General features: G+C 41.0%; 3 protein-coding genes and 1 non-coding gene across 9 annotated transcripts; 2 read left to right on the top strand and 2 right to left on the bottom strand.

Annotated features, from left to right (window-relative positions):
- The first annotated feature begins 418 nt into the window (after positions 1 to 418).
- On the top strand, positions 419 to 3,162 carry LOC101170616 (uncharacterized). 2 transcript variants are annotated; one of them, XR_013648031.1, is made up of 4 exons: positions 419 to 881; positions 970 to 1,075; positions 2,011 to 2,717; positions 2,810 to 3,162. It is a non-coding gene; the product is annotated as an uncharacterized LOC101170616 (transcript). The 2 variants fall into 2 exon arrangements; XR_013648032.1 differs by lacking the exon at positions 970 to 1,075 and having other exon boundaries at positions 419 to 885; positions 1,928 to 2,717.
- Positions 3,163 to 4,244: 1,082 nt separating this feature from the next.
- Positions 4,245 to 12,969, top strand: msh5 (mutS homolog 5). 5 transcript variants are annotated; one of them, XR_013648030.1, is made up of 26 exons: positions 4,245 to 4,393; positions 5,106 to 5,207; positions 5,295 to 5,418; positions 5,518 to 5,598; positions 5,818 to 5,871; positions 5,987 to 6,108; positions 6,224 to 6,333; positions 6,580 to 6,615; positions 7,322 to 7,404; positions 7,477 to 7,522; positions 8,215 to 8,353; positions 8,448 to 8,510; positions 8,584 to 8,712; positions 8,821 to 8,893; positions 8,985 to 9,094; positions 9,213 to 9,293; positions 9,377 to 9,464; positions 9,554 to 9,621; positions 10,101 to 10,219; positions 10,317 to 10,443; positions 10,700 to 10,849; positions 11,054 to 11,128; positions 11,999 to 12,188; positions 12,271 to 12,408; positions 12,488 to 12,561; positions 12,635 to 12,969. XR_013648030.1 is itself a non-coding variant. In XM_020710192.3 (26 exons), exons 2-26 carry the CDS (start codon positions 5,112 to 5,114, stop codon positions 12,753 to 12,755), a joined length of 2,454 nt encoding a protein of 817 aa, XP_020565851.1. In that variant the 5' UTR covers positions 4,245 to 4,393; positions 5,106 to 5,111; the 3' UTR covers positions 12,756 to 12,969. The 5 variants fall into 5 exon arrangements, 4 of the variants coding, with proteins under 4 accessions (XP_020565851.1, XP_078788761.1, XP_078788762.1 ...); XM_020710192.3 differs by having other exon boundaries at positions 11,999 to 12,145; XM_078932635.1 differs by lacking the exon at positions 11,054 to 11,128 and having other exon boundaries at positions 11,999 to 12,145.
- Positions 12,828 to 15,654, bottom strand: LOC101170368 (uncharacterized). Its single transcript, XM_004077877.5, has 3 exons — positions 15,466 to 15,654; positions 13,383 to 13,550; positions 12,828 to 13,296 (listed from the first exon to the last, which is right to left on the bottom strand). Exons 1-3 carry the CDS (start codon positions 15,518 to 15,520, stop codon positions 13,079 to 13,081), a joined length of 441 nt encoding a protein of 146 aa, XP_004077925.1. The 5' UTR covers positions 15,521 to 15,654; the 3' UTR covers positions 12,828 to 13,078.
- A 1,761-nt stretch (positions 15,655 to 17,415) lies between these two features.
- LOC101170212 (uncharacterized) lies at positions 17,416 to 18,928 on the bottom strand. The gene is made up of 2 exons (XM_004078122.5): positions 18,789 to 18,928; positions 17,416 to 18,307 (listed from the first exon to the last, which is right to left on the bottom strand). Exon 2 carries the CDS (start codon positions 18,291 to 18,293, stop codon positions 17,529 to 17,531), a length of 765 nt encoding a protein of 254 aa, XP_004078170.1. The 5' UTR covers positions 18,294 to 18,307; positions 18,789 to 18,928; the 3' UTR covers positions 17,416 to 17,528.
- Between the last annotated feature and the right edge of the window lie 1,520 nt (positions 18,929 to 20,448).

Genomic DNA, 20,448 nt, shown 5'->3' with positions numbered 1-20,448 from the left:
GACGCAGATGTAAATCAGCAATTAAAAAATCTCTGCCTCAATAATTAAGTACCGGTATTAGTCTGAAAATATGAATGGGTTTGCTGTTTTAGCGAATACAAAATCCCATATTGGCCCATATGGAACTTTTTTTCTCTCCCAGCATTCAAATTATGCTAATCTTAATAGACGATTCTACTTTTTCTTTTTTCATGCCTGTAGAAAAAAACAATGTACAATGGGATTACCCTTCTTTTAGGGTTTGAACACTTGCAACAGTTGAAGAAAAAAGTTTCTCATTGAATTTTTTTCTTCTAATTCAATTTGAAATTTGATCATGCAATTTGAATGTGAACTATTGGTGAAAAATACATTAACTTGAATCCGTGCTCTGCAAGTCAGTGCGCAGGGATAAATTTCCCAGTGCGCATGACGTACCAGGGATCTGCAAAATAATGAGTCGCTTTGGCTTTTATTTTGCTTTTCTCTTCTTGCTAGTGAAAAGCCCGAGTGTGCTTCTGTTCCTGTGTTTCGCCATTTACGTTTACATGCATTACAGGACACGATAACGAGGTTTTGCGTCGCAAACACAGAGGATGGCAGTGGCACCTAAGTGGAGCGGGCAGAACGTCTCCTCTCAGCATCCATGTCATCTTTTCTTCTCAAAACGCGTCAAGGATCTATCGTCCTTGTCACCGCTGCTGTAGATGGCGTCAGAGACTGGAGTGATAAAATGCGCTGTTCTCGTTCCGGAGGTCGACAGCGAAAACCGGGTCAGATGGAGCTGTTTGCGTTACCGAGCCGCGATAAGACCTGCGGAGCTGATAAGAGATCTTTAAAAGGCGGGGATGCTCCAAAACACACAGCTTCTAATCAACCGACCACAGCATTCAAAACAGCCGGTAAGTAAGTGGATTTCCTTTAGTAATATGTGTGTATCTATATGTTTGATGTCCCTGCACAACCTGAAGCTCCGTTGTTCCATTGAAGGAAAAAGCACCCCAGACCATGATAGCTCCTCCTCTTCTTTAGATTACGTTTCTGGTGGGATCTTTTTGTCATGCCAGTAACGTCGGAAGCCATCAGGACAAATAAGGTGACCTCTTTTCTCATCAGAGGAGAGGACTTTCTTCCACTTGTGTTTGTTCATGTGTTTGGTATTCCTTCATAAAGCCCAACCAGGCAATTTTGTGGCATTGATGGAGATGCGGCCTATGAAGACGTTTTTTGTTTTTGGAGCCCTCTCTTGTAGATGCCTTGTGATCATCACTGAGCAACAGTCAGCACCAGCGATGGTCTTAATTTGGGTCAAGGACCATCCTGTTTCTTGGCGCACAGCCCTTTGGATTCTTCGTTTCAGTGCCAGTATAATGTTTTTGGGTTTGCCACTTGACTGTTTTGTTCCGTTACCCTCAGAGTCTTTTGAAAAATTCAAAACCACTGCATTGCGTCCTACCTCAGCAGCTATGGCACATTGTGAGAGACCTTGCTAATGCAGCTAAATAATCAGCGGCAGGATTCAATTACTCATTAGAAAATACTCTTAAATGCACATTTTGGCACTAATTGAAGCTTTTAAAGGCTGTGATCTTAAACTTTTGAACAGTCCGTTTCATTTAAATAGCTATTTTCAACAAATTGGCAGCTCAAAATATTTGTTATCTTGCATTTTGAATCTCTATTTAGAACCTTGTTAAGGTACAGCTTTTATGAATGCAAAGTCTTGCATTTTATTAACTGATCTTAAGATCTTGATCAGGAAAGTTAACACATAGCGAAATATTGCTTTCAATGCAAATACATTATTTAAATATTGATGCCTTCTCCATTTTTTATTTGTATTTATTCATGTAATTCTTTTCAATAACGTTGTATTTTTTGTATTTTATCACACACATTTCTTTATGTTTTTATTTATAAAACATTTTGTGTTCTCTGTTCTCCCCAGTTCTCATCTGATTGCTCTTGACATCACCCTTTAAGGCTCTAGGTACCAATGGGTCTCATTGTGTCTGTTTGGTTTAACGCCAGGACAACTAGAAAACCCCCATCCCCATCAGCCTTTTTTCTGCTGGCTGTCCCGACCTCTTCCCGTCTCGCCCTCGCCCTCGCCGCCTCCCCAGCATCTCCAGTAGACAGAGAATCGCGCTGGAGCTCACACTGCTGCTCCCCTCACCTCGTGCTGTCACCATGCAAACGGGAAGTGACACGAACGCCCACTGAGATGAGCAGTGATGGAGTGAGGGCTGAGGTGGGTGTGAAGAGTGGGCTTCACCTGTGGGAGTTATTATGGAGCCCCGGACACAGAGGAAGTCACGCAGTCATAGGAGTTTCCGCGCTGGACTGTCCCCTCCAGGCCTCAGGTTACAGCGTGCTCGTGGGAGGAGACTCCCAGTCTTGGGGGTGGGAGCTTGTGAGCAATCAGCTTTGGCATTCTGGGAAAATGCTGGAGCATTATCCAGGTAAAGAGAAGAGGAACCCCTCTAAGAATGCAGACAGCTTAGGACCAGAACTTTTCTCTTCATCAAACAGGAAGGAATCAGAAGCGCCTTTGCTCATTCCTGAACGCATCCTGCTGGTCTTGGACGCTGACGCAGGAACTCTGGGATTTGTTGTTGATGAGAACTTCCTTGGTGTAGCTTTTAAGGATCTCCCTCGTGGGGTGGAACTGTTTCCAGCAGTAAGCAGCGTGAGAGGAGGAGCCCGCATACAACTACGTTATCTGAACGGCAGCACATGTTAGTATTGCATATTTACATAAAACAATGAAATGCATAGTAAAGTACACCCCAAGACTAAACTGTTTTGTCTGTTTGTTTTTTTCCCCCAGGTGAACCCCCACCCCTGATGGCATTATGTGGACTTTCTATTCGCAGAGTTTTAGGAAAACAAGAGCAAACCCATGTGGAGAAACTGCCTTTACCACCCTATCTCCAGCATCATCTGTTACATTCGTACTAATTCTGTGCACTGTTTCACAAAAAAAGATTGTTTCATTAATGTTTTACAAAAATGTGTCTATGTCTGTTAGGAAATTTATTGTAAATAGAAAGTGATATTTTTGAAAGTATTTGTTTTCTTTTAATGTAGTTTTTGCAAACGTAAACTTCAACACAGTTGGAATCTTTTCTCAGAAAATGAGTATTTCAGCTTTAAACAATAAAGTCTATTCTATGTATATAATACCCTCATCCATCCATCCATTTTCTAAAACTGCTTAATCCCTTATGGGGACACATGGAGGCTGGAGCCAACCCAGCTACTGTTGTGCGCAGGCAGGATACACCTTGAACAGGTTGCCAGTCTGTTGCGGATAAAATACACCACTGTAATTTACAACAAAATTTGTTATTTTATTTAAAGTTTTACTAAAGTTTTAAAATTTGTAGTTATAAATAAATGAAGGCATATCTGGCCCAATTTATGTGAAATCAAAGACAACCTGTCTACTCAACAAGCTTCAAAAACAATGTCAAGCTTAGCAATGAGTTTTTAAAAATTGAACCATGTAATCAAACATGACTGAGAAATAGTTAGTGCAAATATATTTTACATTATATAGTTAGTGTCAATACATGTACAGCAAATCAACAACTAAATGACAACAAAATATATTTTTCTGTATATTTGGTGACTGAACAATCATAAATGAGGTGCAACTTTGTTAAAGCTGTGCTACAAATCAAACAAACAAACAAACAAAGAACTCCATGCAAGATCCCAGAATTTGTCAGGAATGTGGTTGTGGAGACCAATCAATTATTTTTACTTTTATGAATTACCAATAAATATATGATGTAAATATTGATGACCCAACAAATACATAGATAAACACAGCTGCACAAAAAGTTAAATATACAGGATTAGCATCAATAAAAAATACATTCTGAGAGTAAATAGAGGATAATTCACTGAAATTAAACAGCTTCAGATAAAAGCCTCATTTCTGATTGGGGCTGGCACGATTTAACAAACAAATAAATAAAATTAAATTACAATGAAGAAGAAAAAAAGTGACCTTAACAGCCAAAACGTTGATCAACTAAACCCCCAAAAAGCATCAATTCACGCAGATGTGTATTTGATTTGCTGACAATAGGCTACAGGTCATTAAAAATATATATTAATATATATTTTTAGAGGATTTTTAAATTTCCCGTTTTTTAAAAATAAGTAAGTAATAACTTAAATCTTTCCATACTTCATAGTATTATGTATGTTAAAGCAAACTGTTAAAACAAACATTAGAAAAGCTTGGTTTATTCACTACTAAACGTGCTTGTCTGTCGGTCTGCACGGTTCGGTTCTGGGTCCGTGCTATGACTGAGCAAAGAGGAGGGGAAGTGTCCCACTTTTACAAAAGTCTGTCCAGCTGCTGCGGGGATGTTTTCTCTTTAAAAATAAGAATCTACAGGTAAATGTCTTTCATTTATGGAAGGAGAAACATACGTTAAATAACTAAAAGGTTTTTTATTAGAAGATAATCATGTGCTGCACAAAAAACAAATTCTCAAATTAAATTTCTTCAGAACATTTCACCTTCCATTTTTTTATTATTGTTACTATCATTACTATTTTATTTACTAATTTCAAGTTATTTATGACGGTGCCTTCTATTATTGGAACCGAAAAAAATTAAAGACATTACAGTTAGCATCCAATGTAAAACTCAAATTTTGATTAAGCTAGCTCGCAACTTCCGGTGTGTTATAAATTACGTATTTAGGTATAAAAGTTTTAATTTATTTATTTAAACTTCTAAATTTAGCGAATTGACATTAAAAATTTATTATTTTTCTTGCATTTATTTTTAATAATTATTTCTGTTGAGTTTATAGATATTTATTGTTTTTTTAAAGGGTTTACATAGCTGACAGGTAAAAGTTTAATACGTGTAATTAAACACTCTTGCTAGACACAGATAAAAATTTAGTATGTCGTTCATTAATTAAGCACATCAATTTTTATCAGCTTGGACATTTGGGGGTGTTTATTTATTTATTTTATATATTATGATATTAAATATTTATTTATTGTCTTTTCTTAGGACAAAATGCTTCATGTCAACAAAGGAAAACATGTGCTTTACCATTTTGTTTTTCTGTGTTCATTGGATGGTCCTTAAGAAATAAATGGCAGGATCTCTGGGAGAGCTGGGAGGAAGAGGAGTGGTTTTGGGGGCCCCTGGTTTGAATGAAGAGGACGAAGAGGAGGAAGAGTCCTCTTTAGTGAGCAGATGGGCTCATTCTTCTGTTGAATGATGGATAATTAAAGCAGATATTTGGAGTCTTTTGCCCTTCTATGATTGTTTGCAGGTTTTGCTGAGTGTTTTGGTACAGCATGGCCAGGTTGGGCTTTGCTTCTATGACAGCGGGGACTCCTCTTTACATTACATGGTAGACACTCCTGACAACTATGATCTCCACCTTCTGGCCAGAGGTAAGCAGCAGTAGCAGACGTGTTTATTGGGGATGAAGAAGAGTCTCATCAGCCTCTTCATATAAACACCATAGATTGTTTTTGTTTTCTTCTGTTTAGTCATTCGGGAGATTAGTCCCCACGTTATCATTACAAGTGCCAAGATGGAGCACTGCATGACTCGATTCCTGCAGCATCTTGGTGAGCTAAAGATGAAGAATGTGTTGGAGTGTTTTGTTTAGATGTGTCTTGGAACAAGCTGTTTTTGGGTCAAGGGAGTCGACTGAGATTAGGCATGTTTGACACTGTAGTCAGTTGTGATAAGGGTAAGATTATACTGTAAAGCTGTAATAGGTCACTGTTTATTTTGCAGATTTATTCACATGAAAATAAACATTTTTTTAAACATTTTATTTTTAGCCTCCATTCCTCACTACAAACCAGAGGTGGTGACTTATCCATATGTTGATTTTGGTAATTCCCACCCACAGCATCACCTGTCATGCAGCTTTATTTCTTTAGCAAGTACCTTTTTGTTTTGTAGCACATGTTAAAGCTGTTTATTTGTTTATATTTTTGATTCCTGCAGGTTTGGAGGTCGGTAAGCAGAGACTCCTCTCGGCTCATCTGCCTCTACTGCCCGCCTCCATCACAGAAAGAGACAGAATGTCCTACCTCTCTTCCTGCATTACTTTCGATTCGCCTCTGATGGTGGGTAATCTGTGGAGAAACCCCCAGATCTGTAACTACCCTGTGAAAAGATGAGACGTGTCAGTTTCCAAGAATTTTTTTTCAATTTGTGTGTATGTGTGCACTTGTTGGTTAGCTCAGGGCAGTGGGTGCTCTGCTAAAATGTCTGGACAGGAGGAGAGTGGGAGTGGAGCTGGAAGACAGCAGTGTTGGAGTTCCGATCCTACAATTCCATGCCTACACACTGTAAGGCCGAAGTGTTATTGCGAAAACGTACTTTCTACAATTAGAACTTGCCAGGAAGTCTTTATTATCAATTAGTGCAAGATTTTACTGCTATTTTATAATTAATGGCATGGATTTATGTCTTTTTATTGTCTGTTTCTAAAATGATCTGCCATATATTTACACAAAGACAAAATAATATGGTTCAAACATTTGTATAAAGGAGAAATGCTCGCATTCTGAAACTGTTCTTTCTTTTCAATGTAGCAAAGGTGGAGTATATATTGACAGTGACACATACAGGTAAGTTTTTGGATCTTCTAATCAGTTGGGATGTCCACCAAAGGTTTTTTGAGTAGGTGACTGAAAAAATATGATCCCTCAAGAAGAGAAACTATTATTTAAAAACTTATTTTAGCCAGGAAGTACAAAGAAAACACGAAAATGCAGTATATTATTTACACAAGAAAGTAATCAAAGACTCTTTCTCTCTTTTCAACTTCATTTACCGAGCAGATTGACAGCTCAAGCATAGCAGTGTCACCCAACAGAGCCCAACCTGTCATGATTTACACAGAGGAAGCTTTATTCCACATCTAATGGTTAAAGATTTTTCCAAAACTTGTCATTTGGTTGTCTGCCACTGACATTTGACAGGTTTTCCTAACTTGAAAGTCAGAAATACACAATACAATCACAATGGTTGGCTAATTAGATCTTAATCCGAGTTGCAAAATTTAACAGTTTGACAATGAAATGTTGATAAGTTGATGAATAAATACAAAGAAAGTGTTTTTTGCCGTATTAGTTTCTCAGCTGTCACTTGGACTGCAGAGACTTTTAATTTTTAGGAATTAAACAAAATTTTAAAAATGCTGGGTTTTTTTTACCTCCCATTATTTTTTTTATTTTTTTTTTGTGTTCCTGTACAATATAAGGGTAATTTTATTCATTTACATGTAAGAATTGGATAATAGAAATGGAAAGAGAAGGGATTTTCTTGTCGCAGTGTCCTCCAAATCTTCAAGTCAGACATGCACCCATCAGTGTACAAGCTGCACTCAGGTGAAAAGGAAGGACTAAGCCTTTATGGTATGTAGGTCTGGTGATTGTCACTTTACTGTTAACGCTATTTTGCTCTAAACTTTTGCTTTCTCATCTCAGGGATTATGAATCGATGCAGATGCAAGTTTGGTGCCAAGCTGCTAAGGTGAGAAAAACGTCCAGCTCTACTAAGATGTCCACTTACTCAAAAATTAGAACACATTTAAAGTTCCACTCTGATGAAAATTGTGTTTTGGGTATTTTTAACATGTTCTTGTGGCATTTTTCTCATGATGGAGGACATACATTAAGAAATTTTAACTTAAAATTGCATTTCTGAGTAAGGTATGTATTTAAATTGTTGTGAATCAGGAGCTGACAATAAAATACCATTTGAAAAAGAGCATATTTGTTATATTTGTCCCTGTTCTGCTCCATTCTGAGACATCCACGGGCAGAAAAATACATCCATGTCCGTTTTTGTTTTCCTCTTCCGACCTGGTATGTGGCTCAAAACTGTACGGCTGGATAGCACCAATATTGCTCATCAGTTTTATTGCACTGGTAATGCTAGTTTGGTATCATGAAGGGCTGTAAGATAGTGGGAGAGAGTGTCAACAAATGGATGATGGGAAGTGGGGGAAGACTTATCTATGTCAACAGTCCTGCCCACATTTCAGAGGTGAATTTCTAATGAACTACTGGCGCTTTTCAGTAAAAGCTGCTGTTTTTTTAAAATCTCCTAATCATTTCCTGTTAGTATTTACTTAACATTCAGTTACTTGTTTTATGAACGATGCAATGCTATTGTTACAGAGGTGCGACACGTTGACATGTGACATCTTTGCTTTCTGACAGGCAGTGGTTCCTCAGGCCAACGCAGGACCTGGCAGTGTTGTGCAGGAGACAGGAAGTGATCCGTTTTTTCACCTCGCCTCAGAATTCGGATGTCCTGAGCACACTGCAGAGCCTGCTACGCAACATCAGAAACATACCAGTAACACATTCTGTCTGAGACATAATAAGAATATTAATAAAGTGTCATCCTGTCTGATCTAGTGTGCGTACGTGTTTGCTTGTTTGTGGGTTAGAGTCTCCTGCGCCGCATGTCTTTGGCCAACACCAAGGTGACAGACTGGCAGAGTCTTTACAAGGTTGGAACTACAGGGAGGCGTTACCTAATGTACCTTTATACATGCTGGCTTCAATTTGTGTTTGTGTTTTCAGACTGTGTACAGTGTGGTGTGTGTCAGAGACTCGGTGCGACACCTGCCTCAATCCATCGGGGTGTTTCGTGACATCAGCGGAGGGTTTTCTGATGATCTCAGCTACATCACTGCCCTCATTGGCCGAATCGTACGTTTTGTCAAAATGTTATAAGCATCTCTGCAGAACATTACCATACTTACTGAAATCATTGCATGTTGATTGGCTTGGCCTGTTGTGGAACTTTTGATGTTACAGGTGGATTTTGAAGCCACCGTACAGGAGAACCGCTTCACAGTCAAACCCAATGTGGATCCTGCGATAGATGAGAGTAAAGGAAGTCTCCACCTTTTTGTAGAAGCTCTGTGTGACCTTTGTATGCTTGTCGAGCTGACCCAGGCGCCACTCTGTGCTCCTGCCAGAGAAAAGGAGGATGGCGGGACTGTCCGACTTCCTGACGGACGTTGCTCGAAGAGAACTTGAACATCTGGATCCTCGCGTTCCATCGTGTTGTGTCATTTACATCCCTTTGGTCAGATCACTACCTTTCTAGAAAAAAAAAAACACTTTTTTGTTTTCAGGCATTGGAATTATAATTCTGATTGTGAAAGCTGTTTTTTTTCTGGATCAGAGTATATTTATCGTTACAGATTGGATTTCTGCTCTCTTTGCCACGGCTGCCAAGCATGGTGGAGAAGGAGGACTTTGAGATGGAGGGTCTTGAATTTATGGTGCGTTTGTAGTCCTGGGGTTTGTATTTTGTGTTCTTTTCTTTGAAAACCAGAGAATATTGATCTAAAGTCTCATCTGTTAGTTTCTGTCGGAGGATCGATTGCACTACCGCAGCCAGAGAACCAGGGAGCTCGACGAGCTTCTTGGAGACATGCACTGTGACATCAGAGGTAGTTTTATTTTTTATTTTTACAGTAATGACAAATCAGCGTAGCTCTTTGCACATATTTATGATGTTTTGTTTGTTTGGGTCTCAAAGATATGGAAACCGCAGTGATGACCCAGTTGCAGAATGCAATCCTAGAGAGGAGTCCTTCTCTTTATCAGGTGGGTTGATGGCTCTCTGTGTGGTCATGTTAAGTTGTGATTCATGACAAACAGACATGATCTTGACCCAGATTCTATTTCACCTTTTGACAATTTCCATGATTGCAGATGTTATGTAAAAGGGAAGTGTGAGTGAAGGTCAGCTGGTGGATACTACTGTACAAACCTGTTTTTGTATTTGACACACCAATTGAATTCTTTAAGATGTTTCCATTTGTGTAGAGGAATAAAGGGTTCACACATTACCTTCATTTTTCTTTTCAATGTTATTACAGCAAAAGCAGCAATATTTTCATTTTTTATTTGCTTCACATGTATTTCCCTTCATTTTACCGTAAATTACATATTCAGCTGTGATTTCCATCTTTGATCTGATCCGAATGAGGGTTTTTAAGTAGGCAAGCAGTTGGGTTATGCATTTTTAACCACAGTGGTGCCTCAGGTAATGCAGGAATTTACTGTATGTACACAATGTGCAGGTTCTGGATCTTATTGCTGAGCTGGACTGCCTGATGGCTATGAGCAGTGCCTCCCAGGAGTACAGTTACACTTCCCCCAAGCTGGCCAGCCACAAAAAAATAACAATCACACAGGGCAGGTACGGCTAGGCACACAAACATTGGGTATAAATAATTAAGATGCAGTGAAACTTCCCCATAATCCTAACCTTTATTTTTCTCTTTTTCTGTCTGCAGACATCCACTGCTGGAGCTCTGCTCTCCTGTCTTTGTGGCAAATTCCTTCCAGAGCTTTGATAAAGAGGGAAGAGTTAAGATCATCACCGGTCCCAATTCTTCAGGCAAAAGTATCTACCTTAAGCAGGTGGGACACCATCCTTTTTTTTACTGTATGATACTGTGTATATGCCATAACCAGCTTCCTAAAAACTGATCTATGCTGACATTTTGGGTGGTCCTGGATCTTTTTTTGTCTTCTGCATGTCTTCTGTGCATAATCAGCCTTTATAGTGTGTTTTCAATTGATTCACTATTTGCTCCATTGAGTTAAATCTTATTTTAAATGTTCAATAGCTGCAGGGTTGTTGGTTAGCGACGCATGTTGTTTTTGCTTTTGTAAGGTGGGTCTGATCGTTTTCATGGCTCTGATCGGCTCGGATGTACCGGCGAAGGAAGCAGAAATCGGTTTGGTGGACGGCATCTACACGCGCATGCAGAGCAGAGAGTCTGTGTCTGTGGGCCTCAGCACCTTCATGATCGACCTCAACCAGGTTCCTCACAGACGTCGCCTCGCCTTTTTACTCAAACGTGTCATTTGTGTTTGCTGCACAGAAAGAAATACAAACAGCTTCCATCTCTGTTCCCACTCTCCAACTGTTAAGAGGTTCTATGAAGTGCTGGTTGTTCTTCTCACTGCCGTCGTGCAAACAATAAAAGAACAAAGTGGTGAACCACAGTCTGTCTCTCCTCTCCAGATGGCCCAGGCTCTGAACAGCAGTACTGGCAACTCATTATTACTCATTGATGAATTTGGAAAAGGGACGAACTCGGTAAGAAGAAACATTTCAAGTTGTCATGGGATTTAGACGCCTGTTTATGAGCCTTACAAAGAGACAAAATGCCCTTTATTTGAAACAAACACTCAGATCAACCAGAAATTAGTCAACCAATGAAAGAAAAAGCAATACCAGCTGTTGACTCCTGCAGATACGCAGATGTGTCTTTTCTTAACGCTGCAGTGAGTAGAGCCATATCTGAATTCCCTCACTACTCCCTAAACACCTAAAAGACTACAGTGCGTAGTATATAGTATTGTCTAATGCCCTGGATGTTGATGCAATTCGGATGCTCTCTACTTTTTTTTTTTCAAGCCAGATTTGATGTCTCCAATTGGTCAAAGTAAAACCTAAAAAAATGAACATTTCTGGAAGATTCTTTATGAATCCACTGAGTTTTAATGATGAAAACTGGGATGATTTATAAAAAATAAATGTATATAAGTTTTTCAGATGACAAATTGTTCAACAGCAATGCATTGTGGTCTATATTTACTAATCTAGTGTGCATCAATGCACTCTAGTTTTTTGCAAAGACTTCTGGGAAATTTCCAAGGCACTGGATTTTGGAATTGTAGATTTGAACAGCTCTACAAAATGGCAAACGCCCTATACAGTATAGTGCACTAAGTAGTGAGTCAGTGTTATGACTGTTTTTGACAAAAAGAGCTTAATTCACCTGTTTCTTTTTGGGAGCTGCAGAAAAGTCCAAACTTATACACCTATTTAAGGAAAATACCCAACCTGTTGTCGTTTTTCATCCTAAAGTTTAAAGGAATTATTCATAGGAACAGCTCAGTCACTAGATTCTGTAGTTTGCAGAAATGAGGGTGTTGCTGGGAAATGTATGCTGTTTCTGCTCAGGTGGATGGTCTGTCTTTGCTGGCTGCTTCAGTCTGTCACTGGCTGAGGAAGGCTCCTGTGGATGTTCCTCACATCTTGCTGTCTACTAACTTCCACAGTCTGCTGCAGCTAGGCCTGCTGCCAGCGAGCAGAATGGTATCTTTTCTGGTATGGTCAGAAGCTCATATAGAAAAACACAATTTAGCCTGAGGTATTTGTCTTTTCTAATGATGCCATCAAAGCCCACAGAGAAGTTGCCTGCATGTCTGTCTGTCCATGTGTGTGTTGGTTAGACCCTGGAGACTGCCGTGGATGGAGATGAGTTGGTGTTTTTGTACCAGCTGAGGGAAGGAATCTGCCAGTCGAGCTACGCAGCCAATATCGCATCCCTTGCAGGGCTGCCAGCTCGCCTGGTACACAGAGCAGTGGAGGTAAACACTCATAAACGTCCACCGGGGAGAGCTCACAGACTTTACAGTGCGACCGACTGTCGTTTCTGCCTCGCGTCAGGTGTCGGAACATTACAGAACAGGAAAGCCCATCAAACGCACCCAGGGAGCTTCGTCTGACGAAAAGGAAAAGAGGTTTGCTGAACTTCTGAAATGGCTTTATATGTCTGTTTAAGTGAAACAAAAAATAACAATTTATGACTGACAGGTGCAAGATTATGGTGGAGAAGTTCCTGAGCCTCGACCTGGACAACAAAGATTTGGACCTAAAGAGTTTTATGAAAGAGGAAATCCTGCCCTCTGCTGGAGAGCCACAGAACTCCAGCTGAACTCATCCACTGTTATTTTGTCCATAAATGTTTCAGGTTAAGAGCAGAAGCACAAAGAACACATGATCTCTGTTGGAGTGAGAGAAACGTTTTATGTTCTGTGTATGTTACAAAGGTTGAGGTTACAAAACAGGAAAGGACATTTTATTTAACGTTTTCAAGCATTTTGTGTTGAAAAATGATCAAATAAACAGATATTTTTGTTTTAACGGTCCAGTTTCTGCAGATTCATTATTAATAAATACAAAAATGAAGACATTTTTTGGAGGTCTGAGCATGTGGTTCAGTCGTTCTCTCTTTAAAAACAAACTAATGAACTAAAATTAGGTTGATGGAACAGTGAGATTCAAAGTAGTTATCAAAGCAGTGAGATACAAGAGTGTGCATGTAGTAAACTGGTCTGCTGAGTTGCAGTAAGGCGTGTCACAGCAGTATTTGGTCATGGCAAAGACGGTTCTGTTAGGAAAGAGCTCCACTGTCGTCTCCACCCCACACTCCTCCGCCATAACACAGCCCAGAGTCTTTATATCCAGAGCGTCAGCTGAGGAGGGAGAGCAACATCCAGCATTTCGACCCAGACATTTCCATGAATGAGGAACAGAAATAGCAAGCTGGTGCTCATCTTACCTGCTTTCCCACGGCCTGTGTAGCAGAGCTCGCCGCGGCTGCAGTTGGTTTCCGTGGTGTAACAGGCATCCCAGAAGCCCAGGTCACAGCGGAAACACTCCAGATGCTCTTCATCGTCTTCTAATCCTTCTGACTCCATGAGCTGCTCTGGCTGCTCCTCTTCTACACCTAACATCCAAAGAATTTTCACATAATTTAAAAAATACCATGATTATAGCAGGAACAAGCCCCAAAGGGTCAATAAGTTTTTTTTTAAGCACAAGACTGACTTTTACTTGGTGTCAGTATCAAAGATTGTCATCAAAAAGGACATGAGAACTTTATTTTTCTTCAAAACCTGCAATGACTGATATTGAGGCTGTTTGGATAAGAAAATGTCAGTTATTGGGATGGACTGGTGTATTGTGGACTTAAAGAAAACTATCCGTCACAGTTGATCTGCTGTCTTTGCTTTCCTTACTTAACTTACCTCTGCTGTACGTTCCTCTACTTAATGCTGTTCACTCATCTGGTTCCAGAGTGTTTGGGACTCTTGTCTCCTGTGCGTACCTGGATTTCTGATGTGTTTTCCCTGCCCTTACCTGTGAATTTGCACCCGTTGCCCTTATGTCTGTTTTGTTCCTTAGATTTGGATTTTGGGTGGCGATCTTAGGTCCTGGACTGAAGTTCTGCATTTCAACCTATATATGAAGACCTCCATTGCCCCTCTGCCATCAAACTCCCGACGTCAAGGATACTCGTTACTCCCCATTTCCAGAGGTCTCCTCTAAATTCTAGATACCTGTTCCATTTAGTTATTCTGCTGTGCTATTAAGTCTCTTTAATCTCTTAGCTGAGTGAGTCTCTTAGGGTTCTGTCATACTCATCACATTATCCAGCTTTCACATCTTTATTTCTGCCTAGTTTTACATATTACTGCTGTGATTTGGACACCAGATCCAGAGGAGATGAGTACAGTGATGGAACACTGCATCCAGCTGCTTGAAGACGAGAATAAAACCTCGAAGAAAAATCAGCAATCCATGTGTCTTAATAAATATTTCCTCACCACCTTACCAATTTGTGACGACTTGTATGAAAAAAGCCACAATATACTTGCTTTAGTTACAGAAGAAAGGGATAAGCAGGTCAAGTCATGAATATTAACAAAAAAATCAAAGAAGTGGGAAAGGTTTGAAGGCATTTCTGTGATGTAATTGCCCCTGAAACATGAGAGTATTTCAGAAATTTTTACACAGCATTGAAACGCATTCTGTTTAGCACTAAAAAATAAATTTAAAAAAGTTGGGTTGAGGCTGCGGCAGTCTGGAATATGTTGCATCAGGGAAAACTGCACATTTGAATACTGATGATTTGACTCCTCCAGAAGGAAAACATTTCAGAAGTGAGACAAACTGTGTAATTCTTGGTTTAACGTTGTAACCAAGGAGAAGATCAAACATGACTTGAGCTAAAGCCTGCAGGTGTGGTGGTTTCTAGACGTCTCAGGCTTGTCAGATGTGTTTTACTGAGATTCCAAATCCTATCCCGTTTGATCTTGTTAGTGCTACCTCAGTGGAATTACCAACAAAAGCGAAGCTGGCTGGAAGAAGAGCAACTTCATCTGTTAAGCACTTTAAATATGTACGCTTACTTTATGCAGTGTAGTAGAAATATTTCTGCTTTTCAATTCTTTCTTGGTCAAAGTTACAAACGTCATTCTAATAAATCTTTAATATTTTTGTAAAACTATCTTACAATCAATTTACAAGGATGAAGTAGGATGTCAAACCTTTTTTTCATTCTTTTACTTTTTAACCTGAATTAATTTGCAATTAGAAAAAAGCAATAATTTTGGAAGATTTACTGACATTTTAGTGACACTAGTCATAGATTACTCAAGGAATTAAACTATGATTAAGTTTAACATGCAAATGTTAGATTATTTCTGGAGTCCTGAGAGTTTTGAGCTTGAATAAACAAATAAAAAAGACCTTGAACACATGATGGATGACATTAAAGAGTTCATTTTCACCAAAAAAGCATAATTTTGGAAATCCTGGTCAGGAACGAAGTAAAAAAGTGAACGGAGGAGTCATCTTACCTTGAGTAAGTGCAAGCGTCACCATGGCAAACACACAGATTATTATTCCCTTCATTTTGAGTGGGATTCCTCCTCCATTGAATTCACCATGAGGTGATGAGGACTGCTGGTGCGACCGGAAGCTCTTTGGAAATTGGATTAGAAAGTATTAAAGCCTAGTATTTATTCAGCTCCATAATAACTGGTGGAAGTGGGACCATCAAGCTGGATTCAGAAAAGAATTGTTGTATGTAACACCAAAAATAGTCTAGGATGTTTATGTTTCCTTAACAACATAAACGTTTTTTTGATTTATGGGCATTTTGGGTAAAAGTTATGGAATTTTCAGTTTGTAGTACAAGCTTCTCACATCTGCTTCCTCCTCTTTTAGCCTAAATATGTGGTGCCTTTTGGAGCAATAAGCGTTTTTTTGACTTTCAAACTGAGTTACAGTAAAAATAAATACAACCAGAAAATCCCAGCTTGTTAGGCTCTCTCTGAAGCAGCAGAGGAATTGTTGGAGCCCTGAGTCAGCGCAGGTTTAAGCAGCTTAACGTCTTCCTGTTCGTCTGCTCAGATATGTATCAGAGCTCAGTCCACACACTGCTGTGTGATAGGAGAGGCTTCAGTCTCATTCTCTCCAATCTGCACTGCTGACTTATGTAACTCCGCTGCAAAACACACATCTACATGAAAGAAGAGTTTTTGAATCGTGTTGCTGCTGCAGCGGAGGCTGCCTGCATGTGCAGACTTCCACCCCCCCTCTGGTCAGTCCAGAGTCAGATTCTGAAGGATTAATAAATAATCACTAGTTGCTGTCTAAGACTTCAAGACTCCCTGGATGTGTGTAAGAAAGAGGAAGGGGAAAGCTTATTTTGCCAAAGATGCTGTGAAAACCAAGATTCAGATGTCTCATCCCTGCTACTGAAATATACATCCCAGCATCTTGAGACAACGTGCACAACCTCCCCCTCCGCTGACTTGAGTATAAAAGGCAGATGGGAGCTGGTTTTTAGAGAGATAAATGTGTGGCTGCAGATTACGGTTCACTTTGGTTTCCAACCATCATCTGGAAAGGAGGGTCCAAACAACAAGGCAGCCCTGGAGCACCTATAAAACCCCCTCAAATGGATCCGCTGTGTAATTAAACTGCAGGAAAAAAAGCTGGTGATGATTAGAATAAAATCCAACAGCCTTTCTGCCTCCTCACATGTCCTCATTTTTGTTGTTTACCTGTTATTCTCTTTTCCATCCTTTCTTTTTTTAACCGTTTCCAGCTTTTGGAGAAGCTAATGGAATGAGCATTTAAGTGAAACTCTGATAGAAAATGGTGAAAGGATAAGAAGATGGATGGATGAGTTAACTTATTCATCAGTTTCCTCTAAGCCAAAACCCAACAGTCACAGCAGAACTTGTGTTGCTCAAACGCTTCAGGATCCCACACTGGAGGACTGGGAGAGCAGTGAGCAGCTGACTGTTCAAAATTTGGATGACAGCATGAAAATAAATAAAACCAGCTGATATTTTTAGCGTGGCTGTAGGTGTCGAGTGAGAGGAGTGTGACCTTCTGTGCTTCTCTTGTTTACACCAAAACACTTGTTTCTCCAGATAAAGAGGGGGTTACAACCATGCATGTGATAAGATGCAAACTCATTTCAGACAAAATCTGACTCGTTCTGTGAAGTGCGACCTCCAATGTGATGGAAAGAAGACCTCTGTGAGGAAGAGGAGTTTGAGAGATGGTTGCCTGACATCTCTAAGGCCCACCTCCGCACAGCCAAACGCCACCAGTTTTACGTTTTATTTTATTTTTTGAGTGACGGGTGGGTTCAAAGACATCAAGATGGCAAAGCATCAAACGGCACATCTCCAATCTTTCAAATGCGGCTGAGTCAGGGAGCGAAATAGGACAAAAACACCCTTCACAGCCACTGACTCAGAGCAGCTCTTCAATTCAAAGGCACTGAAACATTCTGACAAATACTTAATCTGTTTATTGAGGAATGCATAGTCTTTTGCGTGTTCACGCAAGAAACTTTCAACGTCTCATCATGCATATTTCAGGAGAACGGTGGGGTTTGGTGTTAAAGAGTCTCAGAGGAGCCTGTCCGTTTGTTGTTTTCTCTCAGTTTGCAAGAGCCTGAGAAGCTGGAGATGGAAAGGCAGGGGGAGGGAGGCTGAGAAGTGGGTTCCTGGTGGTGCAAAACACGGGTCAGCACAATTGATTTTCCCTGGTTCTCCTGTTTTCTGTCCACCTCTTCTGTGTGCGTGCCTCCCACCTCTGTAGGAGGTGGTGAGGGTCCGCTGTGTCTCTGGGAGTGCAGTAAAGCGAGAGGAAGAAGGGAGGTTTGGCTTGAGAGGGGGGGTATGTGGGGTGGAGTGGCCCAGGATGCCTCCTCTTCCTCTGTGTATTCCTCCTGATGGTTGAAGCTCAGCTGCTCCTGCGATTCCTCCCAGGAGTTTCCCACTCTCAGACTCTGCAGGTCGTCACACGTCTCCAGTCTGCGGATCTCCAGATCCCGGTTCTCGTACAGCAGCGTGGCAGCACAGATGACGATGAAGATGCCCACTCCCATCACAAAGGGGCCAACCATTTTCATCCTCTCAGCGTGGGTGATGCCACGGGCCCCCATGCTCTTCGGAGGTGCAGAGACGTAGCCGGCGATGGCCACGCTCATTCCCACCAGCACGACCACCACACCCAGCAGGAGCCACACACCTGGGGCAGAAGCCAGGCGCAGTTTGGTTTGGTAGGCGTCACTCTGTTTCAGGAAGGTGTGGCATCCTGGGAGGCAAAGGGATGAAGATTGGGAGGATGCAGGGCTGCAGGCCGGACTGGCAGCTGTCATCCTCTTGCTTCAGGCTGAAACACAGAGAACAGGACAAGAACGTCAAGTTTCCCCATCAAAGCAGTGGATGCAGCAAGCAGGGTGTTGACTCTGCAATGCACTCAAACAGGAAATAGCTGCTTTAATAAGACATGTGGCTGAGTTAATGAGATTCCAACCCCCTTCTGCAGATCAGCGTCTCAAAGGAGCAACCTCCACCCCCCCAAAACCCCAACTTCAGATGGCCTCACCCTGCCACCAGTGACTGACCCAGATGAGGATCACTTCTCAGTCTGACTGCAGTCAGAAGAATTGAGTCATAGCAGCAACGAAGCAAACCAAGAGGAGAATTCCCCTTTGAAGTTACGCGTGCGCTTTGAAAAGCAGGCTTCAGTCCATTTAACCACAAAAGACTGTTGCACAGGACTAAAAAAATACTAAATTTAAAAAAGAAAGAGAGAGAGAGAGAGAGAAAATCCCTTCTTGCCTCTGGACAGCGAAAGGAAACACACTTGCCTTGTTTTGGAGGCAAATCCGACGCAGAAAGTGCCTCAACGGCATCATCAAAAAGGCACAGGCGCGCTATCTCCACTTCCATCCAGCGTTAATCCACACTTTTTGCCGAATCTGCTGCACCTGAGATGAAGACCCAGAGTCTTCCTCCTCACTTTCCTGCGTGAGTCACGGAGCAGCGCAACAGCACAGCCAGAAATGCCATTTTTTTTCTCCTCTCTCCGTCTCTGTGTGTGCGTGTAGTGGATAAGTAAAAAGTGGTGCATCGCAGCGCCGCTCTGTGCAGCCTGATCTCCAGCGTGAGCGTGCGTCTGCGCGCGCGCGCGCGTCAAAAGGGGGACCGTGGGAATCTCGGGCTGGTCCCACAGACCATGCATCCTCTACCATCATCATCTGCTGCAGAATTTCGGCATAATGTAGGACTTCAACTATGAATAAAGAAAAGTGAACCCGTCATCCAGTGAAGCACATTTATTTAATTCTCAAGGGAAAAAACTACTGCTGACCCTCAGTGGCCCCTAGATTTTCCACCCTCTAAATAGTCTTAGTGCTTATCTAGGGAAGTGCCATTTTTAATGCAACCTGTCTTTATTTCAAAACACTGAACTTTATTTGGGAATGAGCCCCCACACAGTTACAAAACTGTCACAAAACCTCACTTTGAGACAGAACATTTCCAAATCCGGACTGCTTTTATTTTAAAATCTGAGCTTAACCATCTAAGCTGTCAGAGTCACTGCATCAACTATATTTTTAAAGCTGTCTTGACTGGTCTAAGTATAAATTCAGAGCTAATATTTGGTTATTTAACTTGAAGATTTTTTTTTCAAAGAAGGGGCTTTTATTTCGACATTGCATTATGAAAGTAATCACAGCTGTCAAATTGGAGCAAACTTTGAGATGTGCACCACAGAAGTGGTTTTGGAGTTTCCATTTAGTTCTGTTAAAAGCAGCACATGAAAAAAAAACAGGTGGAGAGTAAGTCTGCACATGTGGGGAGTGTGCATTATGAAAGGAAATGTACTAAGTGCAGTTTATTTCAATAAAACAAATGACAATACAGGAAAATAAAAGTTTCTGTCCAAAAATACATGCTAAATTCCCATCCAAGCTTTAAGTCTGGATCAAATTAAAGATTGTGGATTGTAAGGAAGGGAATGTTGGTCTGCAGTGAAAGACTGTTTGGAATGGATGGGAAAAATCTTTCATAATAAAACACACGTCACCAAATAGCAGCAATGTTTTGGTGCGCCATCATATGACAGGATCCTGTCAAAATAAAAAGCCTCAGTAACCCCTGTGCTATCCTAGGCACTTTAACATTGTGAGTTGGGTCATCAAGACCCACTAGACCAGGGGTGGGCAATTCCAGGCCTCGAGGGCCGGTGTGTCTGCATGATTTCCAGATAGTCTTGCCCTACTCATGGCTGATTACCTGGTTCAGGTGTGTCCAGCCAATAATCTTGCCCTACTCATGGCTGATTACCTGGTTCAGGTGTGTCCAGCCAATTAGAACATGCCAGAGCAGGGTATGCTGGAAAACATGCAGGAATGCGGCCCTCAGTGCCCACCTCTGCACTAGACAGTGCCTTGAACCTTTTTTCTTTAATGATTTGTGATCTTCGCTGGTGTCTATGGATTACATGAAATCTTTCCACTTTTA

The sequence above is a fragment of the Oryzias latipes genome, chromosome 16 (genome assembly GCF_053564925.1).
Source record: "Oryzias latipes strain Hd-rR chromosome 16, Olatipes_Hd-rR_3.1".
NCBI classification, from domain to species: Eukaryota; Metazoa; Chordata; class Actinopteri; order Beloniformes; family Adrianichthyidae; genus Oryzias; species Oryzias latipes.
The sequence above is the reverse complement of the archived record's forward strand: the minus strand, read 5'-3'. Positions and strand labels throughout refer to the sequence as shown.

What these genes read in the sequence shown, in the direction of transcription:
- msh5 (XM_020710192.3), top strand. Translation starts at nt 5,112, where the DNA reads ATGGCAGGATCTCTGGGAGAGCTGGGAGGAAGAGGAGTGGTTTTGGGG. An exon ending in CTTTCGATTCGCCTCTGATG is followed by an intron (nt 6,109 to 6,223) that starts GTGGGTAATCTG and finishes CTTGTTGGTTAG; the next exon opens with CTCAGGGCAGTGGGTGCTCT. An exon ending in GTGTCATTTACATCCCTTTG is followed by an intron (nt 9,095 to 9,212) that starts GTCAGATCACTA and finishes TTATCGTTACAG; the next exon opens with ATTGGATTTCTGCTCTCTTT.
- LOC101170368 (XM_004077877.5), bottom strand. Translation starts at nt 15,520, where the DNA reads ATGAAGGGAATAATAATCTGTGTGTTTGCCATGGTGACGCTTGCACTT. An exon ending in GACGCTTGCACTTACTCAAG is followed by an intron (nt 13,551 to 15,465) that starts GTAAGATGACTC and finishes TTTGGATGTTAG; the next exon opens with GTGTAGAAGAGGAGCAGCCA. An exon ending in CACAGGCCGTGGGAAAGCAG is followed by an intron (nt 13,297 to 13,382) that starts GTAAGATGAGCA and finishes CTCCCTCCTCAG; the next exon opens with CTGACGCTCTGGATATAAAG.
- LOC101170212 (XM_004078122.5), bottom strand. Translation starts at nt 18,293, where the DNA reads ATGACAGCTGCCAGTCCGGCCTGCAGCCCTGCATCCTCCCAATCTTCA.